This window comes from Clarias gariepinus, chromosome 3 (genome assembly GCF_024256425.1).
Source record: "Clarias gariepinus isolate MV-2021 ecotype Netherlands chromosome 3, CGAR_prim_01v2, whole genome shotgun sequence".
Classification (NCBI taxonomy): domain Eukaryota; kingdom Metazoa; phylum Chordata; class Actinopteri; order Siluriformes; family Clariidae; genus Clarias; species Clarias gariepinus.
In genome coordinates, this window is record NC_071102.1 from 30,763,506 (window position 1) to 30,778,173 (window position 14,668).

General features: G+C 37.8%; 2 protein-coding genes across 6 annotated transcripts in view; both read left to right on the forward strand.

Moving 5' to 3' along the window:
• The first annotated feature begins 1,698 nt into the window (after window positions 1–1,698).
• Window positions 1,699–10,650, forward strand: klhl7 (kelch-like family member 7). 4 transcript variants are annotated; one of them, XM_053491343.1, is made up of 11 exons: window positions 1,699–2,042; window positions 3,203–3,272; window positions 3,426–3,531; window positions 4,149–4,273; window positions 5,150–5,325; window positions 5,421–5,595; window positions 5,765–5,907; window positions 6,341–6,581; window positions 7,675–7,876; window positions 8,835–8,932; window positions 9,877–10,650. In XM_053491343.1, exons 1-11 carry the CDS (start codon window positions 1,908–1,910, stop codon window positions 10,236–10,238), a joined length of 1,833 nt encoding a protein of 610 aa, XP_053347318.1. In that variant the 5' UTR covers window positions 1,699–1,907; the 3' UTR covers window positions 10,239–10,650. The 4 variants fall into 4 exon arrangements, with proteins under 4 accessions (XP_053347318.1, XP_053347316.1, XP_053347317.1 ...); XM_053491341.1 differs by having other exon boundaries at window positions 1,700–2,042; window positions 3,170–3,272; XM_053491342.1 differs by having other exon boundaries at window positions 1,700–2,042; window positions 3,170–3,272; window positions 3,438–3,531.
• A 1,141-nt stretch (window positions 10,651–11,791) lies between these two features.
• The window catches only part of dennd3a (DENN/MADD domain containing 3a), a 30,250-nt gene continuing 27,373 nt past the window's right edge, over window positions 11,792–14,668 (forward strand). For both annotated transcript variants that reach the window (XM_053493197.1, XM_053493198.1), the window contains exon 1: window positions 11,792–11,961. The gene's annotated coding sequence lies outside the window, so the exon portion shown is untranslated. The remainder of the gene's footprint in view (window positions 11,962–14,668) is intronic.

Below are 14,668 nucleotides of genomic sequence, written 5' to 3' on the forward strand. Positions count from 1 at the left end.
ATTAGACATCTCTCTCTCTCTCTCTCTCTCTCTCTCTCTCTCTCTCTCTCTTTCTGTCTCTCTCTCTGTCTCTCTCTGTCTCTTTGCATGGATACCTGGAGCTCCAGTGGGACTTTTCAAAGCTAGTGCTCCTAATAGGCAAAGGCCTGCACATCAACTTAGTGTGATTAAGCTGAAATCAGCTGAGACCAGATGTCAACCTGCCACCTGTCTTACTACAGGAGATATTTAACCTACTGTATCGAGCAAACAGAAACTGGCTAGACAGTTATCATGACTGATTCATCTACATCACCTGATTGAACACAATACAAAAGATGCCAAATTGCATCTAAGGATGTTAGACAGGCTTTGATTAGTCTTATTCTCACTTTCTAATATATTTTTTTTTTTGTGTTATATTTTACAATATAATCTATAAATGTTAGGAAATTAAAAAGCATTATCAGAGCACATTGTGTATGTGCAAGACCATTACCGACACCTCACCAGCCTGATACTTCATCAAAGGAAACAAGGCCATCTAGTGTACAACTCACAAACTTACTTCACACTGTTTTGGGGATCTCGTTTGTAAAATTTAATTTGCTAAGATAATTTTTAGGTACAAAAAAAAAGGTACATTTTCTTTATTTAATTATGTTTGTATTCCACATAATGTACATAATGAACAAAATACATTAGAGCATTAAGACATTCCCCTGTGTCTTCATGTGACTGTTTTTTTCTAGACAAAAACACACAGACAGAGACAGACAAATATGATAGATAGATAGATAGATAGATAGATAGATAGATAGATAGATAGATAGATAGATAGATAGATAGATAGATAACAGAATAAATATATAAGGACAACGGTGTAATTGGACATCTCTCTCTCTTTGCATGGATACCTGGAGCTCCAGTGGGACTTTTTACAGCTAGTGCTCCTAATGGACAGAGGCCTGCTTATCAAGTTGGTGTGATTAAGCTGACATCTTAATGCTGATAGATAGATAGATAGATAGATAGATAGATAGATAGATAGATAGATAGATAGATAGATAGATAGATAGATAGATAGATAGATACTACAAAATACTTTAAAGCAAAATTTAGTTATAATAATAATAATAATAATAATAATAATAATAATAATAACAAATAGTAGGGGATATTGGTTATCAATGTGGCCTAGCACCTCCAGGGTCGAGGGGTCAATTCCTTAGGCATGCTCTCCCAGTGCTTGGTGGGTTTCCTCCGGGTACTCCAGTTTCCTCCCACAGACCAAAGACATGCAGAATAGGCTAATTTGGTGTTCCTAACTTGCCCATAGTGCGTGTGTGTATGTGTGTGTGTGTGTGTGTGTGTGTGTGTGTGTTTGCTTGTGCCCTGCGATGGATTGGCACTCGGTCCAGGGTGTATCCTCCCTTGTGCCCATGTTTTTTTGGGATAGCCTCCAGGAGAAGGGATAAGGGATTTTGTGATAGTTGTTTGGGATAGGCTCTAGGATAAGCAGTATATAAGATAAAAGAATGAATAAATAAACAATGAGTCAGAGGACTAGCGACAACAAAGATATTTTCACAGGAATTCATTTAAAGCCGTTTATGTCGCCCCCTGTCGTTTTTATAATGTATTGCAGGAACAGTTTTTCTCTACGGCGCTGCAGGGACCGGACTGCTGTGCGCATTTTAGCTTAAACGTCCGTTTTGTTTAGAATAATACCCATATTGTTTTGCTAAAATCAAATTGCTAAACTTCAAATTTAGTGACGAAACCTCGTTTAGGTAACGGTTTATGACTTTTATTTTGACAAGCAACTAGGGACAGTTTGTAGGTGTTGTGGCTGTGTGCTTCTGGCTTCAGCTCCTCCTGACTCGGTGTCATTACTGTAAACACATTGACAGTAGTGTGATCAGGACATGGACAGGATGGCCTCCTCGTCCTGTGAGAAACCTGCAGGCATTAAAAAGAAAAACGAAAAGAAAATCGCCTCCAAGGAGGAGTATAGACTACTGTCTAATATAATGGGAATGATGAATAACTTGAGAAAGCAGGTAGGATGAAATGTCTAGATGTGTTACAGAGTTAGAGTTTTATTTTGAAATTTAGATTATATGCTGATTTGTTTCAGTGACTTGGTGCATTGCTGAAGTAAAGCTGCAAAAACAGGATTTTATAAATTAAAGCTATCTATCTATGTGCAGATAGCTATACATTTCCTTTTTCAATTAAATAATAATTTAACCTACTATCAAAAATAAACCAATCCTTCTGTACTTTCTTATCTTTGAAGCATGTTCAAGTCAAACCAGGATTTTTCATTGCGCAGAATAAAAAACTCCCTTTATGACTCTATACAGTATAATCCTCTGCATTTCACTAGTGCCTGAAGCTATGATCAACCTGCATGCTTCATGTCTGAAACGCTGGCCTCCCAAGACCTCCTTTAAAAGCCCAAACATGTTGAAATGGCTTGGAGCAAGGTCAGGACTGTATGGGGGATGTGGCAGTAACTCTCAGCCAAGTTCCTGTAATGTGCAAGTGGTGTTGGTGAATGACTGTGTGTACAGCTCCTACAGAATGCATGTCTTCTACAGGTTGGCAACAAGTTACCCGTTGATTTTTTAAGGATCAGGCATTCCCCTAGCTAAACGTTCACAGGAACGACTGCAGCAGGCTTTGAGCCACCTCGTCTGGGATCGTCATTCATCGATGTACGGCCTTCTATAAAATGTTTGCACAATTCAGCAATGCTTTACTGTGGATAAGAGTCTGACCACTGTACTGTGCTTAAAGTCTTCATTTATAGGATTTTTTTGCCAGTCCTGGTTTGACTTGAACGCCCCTTGTATCTAGCTAGGTATCCATCACATTTTTGTCTGCCTGTTTATCTGTCTGTAAATCTACTAATCTGTGCATTTACAGTTACTCAAAATTTACAAATCACTATTACTTACATAGATAAATAGAAAGATAGATAGAGATTAGATAGTATTAGATAAGACAGTAAAATTGTATTGTAAAAAAACTTATAAAAGTAATACAGAATATATAAATATAACAATATATAAGAGAGTCATATTGCAGTATAATGGCAATAGAGACATCCATACAGCTTTAAAAATGTGCCAGTTTAACTAACAAATACAGCTAAAAGCAAGCTGTCACTTTTGCTGTTCAGGGAATCTTGTGTGATGTTATACTGGTGGTACAGGGCAAACACATCCTCGCACACAGAGTGGTCCTGGCCGCCGCGAGTCACTTCTTCAACCTCATGTTTACCAGTAAGTCCTTGTGACTTTTGTACTGTAATGCTAATGCATTTATTATTAATGGAACTTATCATTGTGATGTGAATAAATCCAGCTGGACAGTTTAACTGGTTTGGGTCAGAAGCCAGAAAAGAAATACATGAAGTATGAATGGTAACGTTTTAGTCTCTGCCACAGCCAATATGATGGAGTCGACAAACCATGAGGTGGAGCTCGGAGGTGCAGAGCCTGAGATCATCGAGCTGCTGGTGGAATTTGTCTACACCGCTCGGTAATAACAGTATATTTACTAATCTGCATTACGAACATGGTAGCTGGAGTTAATTTCAGAATTCCAGGCTTGCTGCATGAAAATTAATAAAACATGGAGGTGAAGATATTTTAAGCTACATTTTAAAGAATTTAAATCATTGACAGAGTACTTGAATAAGAGCAAGAGCCCCTGCTCTTACTGTAATTTCTACCAAAGTTAAAAAGACTCAGATTTATATTATTATTTATATTCTAACATAGTTTTTTTTTTCTTTTTTCAAAAATTGTTAAGACCACACTTTTATAAAAAGACCAAGATCTAATGACTTACATAGAAGGAGGGAAAATAGAAAGAAGAAAAAACAGCTTTAAGAAAATCACACAAAGTCACACATAAACACACACCAACAAATTATTGTGTAGTAGATGAACCATTTTATATAATCACATTTACTAATACTATACTAATACTATTAGCTAATACTGTTGCAGTTGGCTGAAAATGCAAAATGCATTATCATGTACAATTGCTATATGTGCTAGAAGTTTCTCAAACTTTGGAACAGCTTTTTAAAATTCTATTGAGAAGTATACACTTTGGATTTAATAAGCATTTTCTTTTTTCTTTTTTTTAAGCATCTCTGTCAACAGCAACAATGTCCAGTCTCTACTGAATGCTGCTAACCAGTACCAGGTAGAACCAGTCAAGAAAATGTGTGTGGATTTTCTGAAAGAGCAAGTGGACGCGACTAACTGCCTCGGTAAGAGGTACTGTAGTAGGCAGATACATGCATTGAACAAAGTAAGCCATTTGGTTCCAGTGAAAATGTAAAATTGTTGCGATCCGAAATGTACGAAACATTACGAAATATATGTAAGTAACAAAAATTTTGTTTTTCGCCCCGAGGAAAAGCACATCCCAAAGTGTTTTTCTTTTTTTATACTGCAGCATTTTGCAATCAGTTATTATTAAGCAATATCACATGAGAGGGAGTGCTGATATTCAGCACAACAGCACAGTCTGTGTTATTGCTTTTATACAACAGTTCCACAAACACGATATACTGTATTATCAACAGATTATTAACTGATTTGTTTGTTTATGTAACCAATTATTTTGCCTCGCCAACACAACACAAAAAGTAGAATAAACCATGGAGGTGGTGGACGTATTCTTTTTTAGATTATCAGTTTTGTTACCTTCTGGGTTCCAGAGATAAATCCCAAATAGTGTTAAATTGCTAGTGCGCTATGTGGTGGCTCGGTGGCTTAGTGGTTAGCACTGTTGCCTTGCACCTCTAGGCCTCAGGTTTGATTCCCCCAATGGGGAATGGGGTTTGCATGTTGGTGGGTTTCCTCCAGGTTCTCTGGTTTCCAACCACATTCCAAAGACATGCAGATTGGCTAGTTGGCGTTTCGTGTGAACGTTGACTGGAGGTCCTACCAAGGTCATACAAAGGGGAATAAATACAATGGTCACCAGTGGCAAGAAACCTCCACGGTCCCTAGTGGGACTACAGAGGTCCCTAGATGGATGGATGGAGTCTGTTATGTAGGGTACAATCACTTGTCAAACACACCCACTAGTTTAAGGAAAGCAAAGAACCATTTTAAATGTCTTAAAATTAATCCTACAGGTATCAGTGCATTGGCTGAGTGCCTTCACTGTCCTGAGCTGAAGGCTGCAGCAGACGAGTTCATCCATCAGCACTTTACTGACGTGTACAAACTGGATGAGTTCCTACAGCTGGACGTGAAGCAGGTCACACATCTGCTGCACCAGGACACGCTGACCGTCAAAGCTGAAGACCAGGTGAGGAAGATTTTCCACTATCCTCTACCCCTTGAGGAAGCAGATCCCTTTCATAGCTAGATGTCTGTAGAATTAATATGTCTGTTCTTCTGCAGATCTATGATGCCGCAGTGCGGTGGTTAAAGTATGACGTGTTGAATCGGCAGAAGTACATCGTGGACATACTGAGCAAAGTTCGCTTCCCACTCGTCTCCAAAAACTTCCTGAGTAAGACCGTGCAGGCCGAGCCTCTCATCCAGGACAATCCGGAGTGCCTCAAAATGGTTATCTGTGAGTCGCTTTAACTGCACGGATCATTAAGGCATTAAAAATAATTAGAAAATTAAAAGCATTCATTCATTTTTAATAGCAGCTGTTCTATTAGGGGAAATACTTTAAATGTGTTAGAGGTGATTACAGATTCTTGATTCTTGTTTGTGCATCTGCACGTGTGTATCAGGTGGAATGCGTTACCATCTCCTGTCTCCTGAGGACCGAGAGGAACTGGGTGAGAGCAGTCGTCCACGGCGCAAGAAACATGATTTCCGCATCGCACTGTTCGGTGGCTCACAGCCACAGTCCTGCCGCTACTTTAACCCCAAGGTGCAAATCAGTTACTAATGTGTATAGGTATAAAGAAAAGTGCTGTACCTATCCCTAGTGCTATAGCTTACACAGGTAAAGCAGTAGGCAGAAGAAACACAATTAGGAATAACTGGGTAAAAAAAAAAGGCAGTTCACGAGAGGGACATAGGATGTTGGAAGACACCTTTGGTTACAATAGCGGTTACTTTCACTTCACTCTTTCCTTATCTGGTGCATTGAATTTAGTGAGCTAATAGAAACCAAGCGGATGTGCCTGCGGGCTCTTAAAACAAATTGAGGAGCTGGTCTTTTTAAATTCTATAGACTTGCTGTCTAATGAAGGCAACCTTGGCACCTCTACAACTATGTCATTTAATGTGGAGCAAAGATGTGAATTGCAGTGATATTAACATTGCCTCATGTGCATGTTCGTTCTTTATGGCCATTTCAGGACTACAGCTGGACCGATATCCGCTGCCCCTTTGAGAAACGGCGCGATGCAGCAGCTGTTTTCTGGGACAACGTTGTGTACATCCTCGGAGGATCACAGCTTTTCCCTATTAAAAGAATGGACTGTTATAATGTGGTGAAGGACAGCTGGTACTCCAAACTGGGGCCTCCGAACCCCAGAGACAGTCTGGCAGCCTGCGCATCCAAGGGCAAGATCTACACTTCGGGTGGCTCGGAAGTTGGTGAGTTCATAGAGGAAGTGAAAAACAAGGCTGATGCTGATAAACTGTACTAAGGGTGTTCAAGTCAAACAGGGATTTATGATTGAATTTATTGTTAGTGAAGTTACAAGGCACACACTTACAGAAGATTGCACAGTACAGTGATGAGGTTCTTAGATGTAGAAAAAGATCTGAATGGTACAAGCGTTTTAAAGAATGCCGAACATATTTTAAATGATTGTCGTTCATTAACATTCTGTAAGAGAAATGCCTGATCCTTAAAAATTAACAGATAACTTGTCGCTAACTTGCGGAAGAGACACATCTGTCTGTGGTAACTGTACACACCATTATTCACTAACACCACTTGTTATAACACGTTATAGAAACTCGGCTGGGAATTAATGCCACATCCCCCATACATCCCCCTGACCTCACTTTCCACATGTTTGGGCCATTAAAGGAGTTCCTGCTTCAGTGAACTAAGAAAACTTTTTACCTTGCACTAGTGAAATAATGGGATAAATGAGTGGTGCAGAGGATTATATAGAGAAATAAATGGAGTATTTACTCTCATAACTGTTCTGTTATTCTGCACAATCAAATGTCCCAGCTTGACTTGAACACTGTACAAGTAATTGAACATTATTGTAGGATAAATAAAATGTCAACACAGTATCAAATCCAAAGGCATAATCTGATCTTATTATTTGATACTGTATAGTGACAAATGTTTTTTGCAAGAAATCATTCATTTCTTTTAGACCTCCATTACAGATAACATTTATTATAGCTTTATACACATACATATATTTATACTGTTGTACTATATACAATGATTTTTCTTAAGTATATGGGAAACAAGGTTATCTTTAGTTCATGTCTATTTTGTGCTTATTTGAAAAAATACTAAAATGATCATTTTATTTGATGTCTGTAATCTGTTTTCTCTTTTCGCTTTGCTTATGTCCTCATAGCAAAAGATACTGTATATAGATTGCACATACTGTAGCATATTATTGCTTAATCAAATTAAAATACTAACACTGGTAAAGATTGTAAAGCCTGTCTAACGTGTGGTGTGTATATGTGTGTATGTGTGCACATGTCATAGGGAGCTCTGCATTAAACCTATTTGAGTGCTATGACACTCGGACAGAGACGTGGCAGAACAAACCCAGCATGCTCCAGCCTCGCTGCAGCCACGGCTCGGTGGAGGCTTACGGTCTGATCTACGTATGCGGAGGCAGCCTGGGGAATAACGTATCCGGCAGAGTTCTCAACAATTGTGAAGTGTATGACCATAACACAGAGGAGTAAGGACACCTCTCTCACACACTGACCTCATAGTGCAGATTCAAGGCTCTGAGGACTTCATGCACGAGTATGTTTTATTTCATTTGACATGCCTGCTTCAACCTATTGGCCTCTGATGAGAGAGAGGTGTGATTTCGGAATTATACATGAGATCAATTTGTATTATAAATTTGTCTACAGATCTTTAAATCAATCATGTCCAATCAAGTATGCCAATTATTGCATTACTTTTTCCAACAACTGTTTATAGGAGGGATGTTCAAGACAAACCTGGACTTATTCATAAATGAAGGCATAAAACGGGTTGACATTTACAGAATACTTCAAGCACAGTACAGTGATAAAACATTTTAAAGATTTTTTTTTTTATGTTTTAAAGAAGCCTGTATGGCTCTGTATTATCATCACACCTGAGGTGGCTCAAAGCCCACTGCAGTCGATCCCTTGGACATTAAGCATGTGGAACACCTGATCCTTAAAAATCTTCAAATAACTTGTCGACCACTTCATGCAATCAATGAAATTATTGACACATACCCCTGTACAGTCCTGACCTCGCGCTAAGCCATTTCCACATGTTTGGGCCATTAAAGGAGTTCCTGGGAGGCCAGCGTTTTAGACGTGAAGCAGGCAGTGTTTATTGCTTTGGCAAAATAAGAAAACATTCCTTCTTCTTGATGGTGTCCAAGCACTAGTGAAACGCTGGGATAAGTGCATTAGTGTAGCAGGGGATTATAGCGAGAAATAAATGGAGTTTTTACTCTCGTAAGTGTGTTCTGTTATTCTGCACAATCAAAAGTCCTGGTTTGACTTGAACGCCCCTCGTGTCAGCTCAAATTGTATTGAAGATGAATCAATACTATTTCGGGTAACAGCTCTGTCTGAATCTAAAACAGGCTCTTGGAATTCATTAATGTTAACAATGGCTGATGATTAACCTGTGTTCTCTCCTTTGAGATGGAGGGTGCTATGCGGTATGAGGGAGGCCAGGAAGAACCACGGCTTGGTGGTAGTCAACTCAAGGATCTACGCTGTGGGTGGACAAAATGGTCTCGGTATGTTTCCTCTACACAAAAACTAGTACTTGGAAAAGTAAAAAAAAATGAGACCTTTTTGTTAACAGGCATGATGCATTTTTAGAAAGCATGTTCACCTACCGTAGGTTTCAATCATAATATTGTAGCGTTTTACCGCCGGAAATTATGTTAGAGAGACGAGTGAGCTTACTTGCTGCCCAATGCAACGGCTGGGAGTACTTTATTTTACACACGCAGTCATTAAAAAAGCATGAGCAGCACATTCACACAAAGCCTACCTCCAATTCAGCCTAAGCATGAACCGGAGCACCTTCCACACGTCACACACACACCACACACAAACAGGGCCAAAGCCACTAACCCAAACACCCTTCCCCAACATGGTGAACACACAGACATCCCTGAAAGGCATGCTGGTCGTCAGCCGCCGCCCCGCCCACGCCACAATATGTAATATAAGACATGACTATAAAGTCTAATAATTGTGTTCTTTGTCAATGACTGTAACTGCTTATGAATGAACTGATAATGGGAATTACACCACTCTCTCAGAAGAAAGAAAGAGTCCATTATTCGTCACATGTACCTTATAGCACAGTGAAACTATTTATACATATATATATATATATATATATATATATATATATAGCCAGTTGGATACTGTTACAGGAGTCAGAGCACAGAGTCAGCCAGGATACAGCGTGGATAGGGTTGAGGGCCTTGTTTAGGGGCTCAACCACGACTTGGTGGTGCAGGGGCTTGATCCCACAACCTTTCAATCAGAAATCATTCACTCTCCACCACTGCCCACTCTCTTAGTGACATATCCCTGTTTTTTATTTATTTATTATTATTATTATTATTATTATTACCACTACTACTACGACTAGTAGTGAATTAATATAAAGCATTGGTATTATGTTGCATTGTGTGAACCATTATACCAATAATTCATACTGCAGGTGGTCTTGACTCAGTGGAGTATTATGAAATAGGCAGTAACGAGTGGAAAATGGCATCGCCGATGCCGTGGAGAGGTGTGACAGTGAAGTGTGCAGCCGTGGGCTCCATCATTTATGTGCTGGCCGGGTTCCAGGGAGTGGGCCGTTTGGGTCATATCATGGAGTACCACACCGAGACAGACAAATGGGTGATGTCGAGCAAAGAGCGTGCCTTCCCTGTCACCAGCTGCCTCATCTGTGTGGTGGACACCTGTGGAGCCAACGAGGAAGAAATTAGCTTTTTTCATGAGCCTTCACCATCAACATCCTCTGCCTCATCATCTTCCACGTCTGCAGCTCCTCCAGCACATGGACAATGCTAATTTTGAGTGTGAGCTACTAGATTTTTTCTTTGTGTGTGTGTAAATTATGTACAGGTTGTGAGCTACAGACTCTGAGATACTTTTTATTGTTTTTGGATTTGTGAGGGTTTTTGTCGTTGTTTGTTTTTTAATGAATGGCTGAGAAAGTATTGGCTTTCTTGTAAGAATGTTTTCATCATTATTTTTGTTATTAGTTCTATTGTGATTTTTTTTGTTGGTTTGTTGGGGGTTTTTTGTAGCAAACTGTCACTTTTGCTATTGTTGGTGTATCATGCAAAATATCAGTCACACTACTTTTAATATGTTTTATACATTTAATTTTTTATGTTTTGTCACAAATGCCTGTTTTATACCTTTTATGTTATGTGTATCTGTGAAAGATTGCAAATGTTTATTCAATTTAAATAATAAAGTGGAAGAAAAAGTAAAGGAGGTCAAATCACCACTTTTCACAAAAAAAACAAACATTTTAAACACACTACCGCTCAAAGGTTTGGGAACTAACTTTATGGTTGTTCCTCTTTTATTTTTCTTTCTACATTGTAAAGCAAAATATGCGCTAATCTCCTCTGAACAGTTAAATTTGAGATGTCTCTGCTACTCATAATCTATAAAGCTCAGATCCGAGGTGCTGTTTTAATCTTGTCTTACTGGGATGGTCTTCATGGGAGCTTCATCATGGAGCTTGATGGGTTTTGCAAATGCACTCGACAATACTGCTCTTGCAATTACTGTATTCCAGACCAGCTGACCTACATGTCTTAAAATAATTGACTGTTGTTACATAATTACCTAATTCCTTATGTGTTATGTAATAGATTTGAAATTCCCAGTATCGTTGTAGAATGTAGTAAATCACCGAACAAAAACAAAGAAATTTGCAAGTGATCCCAAACTTTTAGCAGTAGTGTATATACTAGAGGATATTCTGAGTATACCTGTAAAGCAAAAATCAACACACAGAACCTCCAAAAGATGCAGGAGCATGTATGTGAGAGTTTTAAAAGTGTAGTCACACCAAATATTACTTAAGGTTTTTTTTTTCAGAATTCCTTATGACATTTGCATAGTACTGAAAATTAAATACAGCATGACAAAAACAGACCCATTTATTATGAAGTCCATGGTCACTGTATACACTGTATACACTGTACATAATACGCATGTCTAACCACTAGATGGCGACAAAACGCTTTATTATGAATTTGAGCTCTCGCATGAAACTTCATGCATTTTTTCAAAAGTAACCTGTAACAGCAACCATGAGCAAATAACACTTTACTGAGATTAGTATAGTATTACTAGGGTTTGTTGACAAGCGCTCATCGTTGATAATACAATGGAAAAATAATGAAAAATGAAATCGTTTTCTAGATTTGGTCCCACTCAGCATATTACTGTAGTACATGAAAGGGAGGTGGAATTAATACGCCTTGTTTAGTAACAAGAGAGAGAGAGAGAGAGAGCGGGCGTACGTTCTTACAGGAAGTGATTCTCGGGACATGCTTCTGATTTAAGCAGTTGTGTGTGTGTGTGTGTGTGAGAGAGAGAGAGAGAGAGAGAAGCACACGGGAAATTGGCGGTGTGTGACGAAGGACTGTCATATTTTACCTGGAACAGGTTGGACTGTCACCTGAAAGCTAATTCCGGGTGGAGGAAGATTGAAATGTTTGGTTAGTGACTGACACTCGGCACATGGAACAGCAACACTTTCACGATGCAGGTTCGTTCACGCTTGTTTGTTACGTTGTTGCGTTGTATTCGTGACAGAAAGAAAGAAATTGCTGGAAACGAGAACGTGTGTATACAGTAATTGTAAAATGTCATGTTTAATGTTCAAGTTTTGTAACACGTCCCATGCTGTAGTAGTAGTTGTTGTTTTTTTCTTCTCCTAAACTCTAAAGCTCCAAGTAAATATGATTCGGTTCAAGCAAATATTTTTTTATATATCTAAAAAAAAAAAAAAAAATTTAGTTTTTAGACCTGGACCGTGTGATTTTTAAAACGTTTGCCAATATACATTTATTTATACAAATTTGTTTGTTTTTTTTTTTCCACTAACTCAACGCTTTTTTGTCGTTGTAACTTTAATGCTGCCACTTTAACCGTCTCAAGTCAGTATGAGATGGTCGCTGTACATTTCTGCCATTTTTTGCATACTAATAGTTCTAGTCAGTAGTCTAGTTATTGAAACACGACCGTTTCCAATCCTGCTGGAGAAACGCAAACGCTCACACAAGCCCAGGTCCCATTGCGACATGTTATTCCTTGCCATAAAACACTTTTTTTCCCCTGAGCGATGAATGCGCTTTCTGTCTCAGCCCTCATTACCTCAGACCTGCCCTGCCTTAAAACTAAAAGGTGGCCGCGTCCCAATCCACCAACTACAACAGTCTCTCTTTCTCTCTCTGTTGGTGCGTGCATATGTGTGTTTGTGTGTGCTTCTGGTTTTCCATGTCAATGGAAACCAGATGTCAGTTTGGGATTTGGAGATAAAGAAAACCTGGGCTCCAGTGTGCACTTTGGCAAGCATGAGCCAGTGTGATAAGAATGTTCATATCCCATAAAGGTTCAGGATTCACATGAAATCTAAACCCTGAAAATGTGAAAACTGGGTGTAACCAGTAACAGGGATCCTTGACAAAATGACAAAACAATGTCTAAATAGCTCAAAGGTTATACTATCTGCTGTATATTGTGTATGTAAGTTAATCTGTAATTACAGGTTTATCATATTTAGGGTTCAAGTATCATTTTTCGATAAAGTAAAAATCCAATGTGTCCAGACAAAATTCCTGAATATCTAGAATTAAGATTTGAAACATGATCAGGAAGCAATTTTTGGTTCTCATTGCTTTTTTGCTTAAGAGCCTGATATCTTTACACTCATCAATAAAACAACAAGGAAAGCATAATGTGTGCAACTTCATAATCACCAAATGCCATCACTTTAACAGTCTGTAATCATGAGTCAGTGGTGCTATGAATGAACTAATAAGAAGAAAATATTTAAGCTTACTTACTAAAGTAAATATTGTGTATTTTAAGAGATTTAATCAATTCATCATTTAGTACTTGGTGGATTCAACCATTTATATGACAGCGCTGTTAAATCTGCAAATCCAGTTGATCAGAAGGTGTTGAAAGTGTCTTCAATTGGCTTTGACTGTAGTTCAGCTACAACATTTATTTTACAGTAATGCACTTGTTCTAATTGGTCACAAAGGAATTTGAAAATATGTTGATATTAGCTGACGGTGATTAGCATGCTTCTTTATCATGTCATGTTCCACAATTCCTATTTATAAACAAACTTGGCTAATAATGCCATTTTACCACCTCAAATGCCAAACTATCAAAATTAACATTAACACCATGATTACAGTATTTTAGACAATGTTATCAACATCTAAAACTGTAAGACTCCCTTAGTTTATAGTTTTGGCAATCCAAGTTGATGCTACTTTAATATCAAGCTCCCTGTTCATTCAGTGAATTATTTAAATACATGTCTATTAATTTTAAATTGGCAATCAGTGAGGGACTGTGTTGTTTTTTTGTTTTTGTTTTTTCATTTTTATTCCATTTTGAGTGAGGAAAGGTGGGGACACTGTCTTTTGTTTTGGTTTTTAAGTTTCATGACTGATTTCCTTTAAGCTATTTTAAGGAGCATCAAGGATAGGTTTGTTTAATCATGAATCCCTTCCTGCCACTTAATCAGAACCGGACTAAAAATTGATCTTTGTTAGGACATACAAAAGCAGTTTTTTAACATCCAGTTTAGTTTCAGAATAGGTTATGGTCTGTTATTTGGTTAATTTTTATTTGTGTAGAATGTTGAACCATTGCTTGTCACAGAGCAGATTTACAAAAAGCCAGGTCCCTAAGGAGCAAGCCATGTAGACCATTACAATAAAAAATTTATAATTTGAAAAAAATTAAGAGGGAAAAAAAAACGTTTAGTTGCCAGGAACAACTATTTAAACAATAGGATCACTATTTAGCTGTTTACAATAATATTTGGTATATTTGCCAAATAAATTATTATTATTATTATTATTATTATTATTATTATTATTATTATTACAGTAGGTTTGTATTAAATCCTTTTAATCAAAATGACCAGACATGCTCTCTAATAAATATAATCATTTTAATAAGGATGGATTGTGATTTCCATCACTGTAATTAATTAATTAAATAAATAAATAATAGACTCCACTTTATAGTTTATAGTGGCTCAAATGTGTTATCACCCAAAAGATTTATTTATATATTGTATAGTTATGTGTATAATTTCTTACATTTAAAGGAATGTATTTTAAATACTGTAAGTATGGTCAGTTTGTAGTCAGCTTTTGGGCTTAGGAGGTTTCTGTCTAAAGTGACAAAAATTCTGTTGTGCTTTTATACAGTTTATTTATATGTAA

Coding starts and splice junctions, on each gene's coding strand:
- klhl7 (XM_053491341.1), top strand. CDS start 1,908: ATGGACAGGATGGCCTCCTCGTCCTGTGAGAAACCTGCAGGCATTAAA. Junction 4,274..5,149: donor GGACGCGACTAACTGCCTCG/GTAAGAGGTACT, acceptor TTAATCCTACAG/GTATCAGTGCATTGGCTGAG. Junction 5,326..5,420: donor CCGTCAAAGCTGAAGACCAG/GTGAGGAAGATT, acceptor GTTCTTCTGCAG/ATCTATGATGCCGCAGTGCG.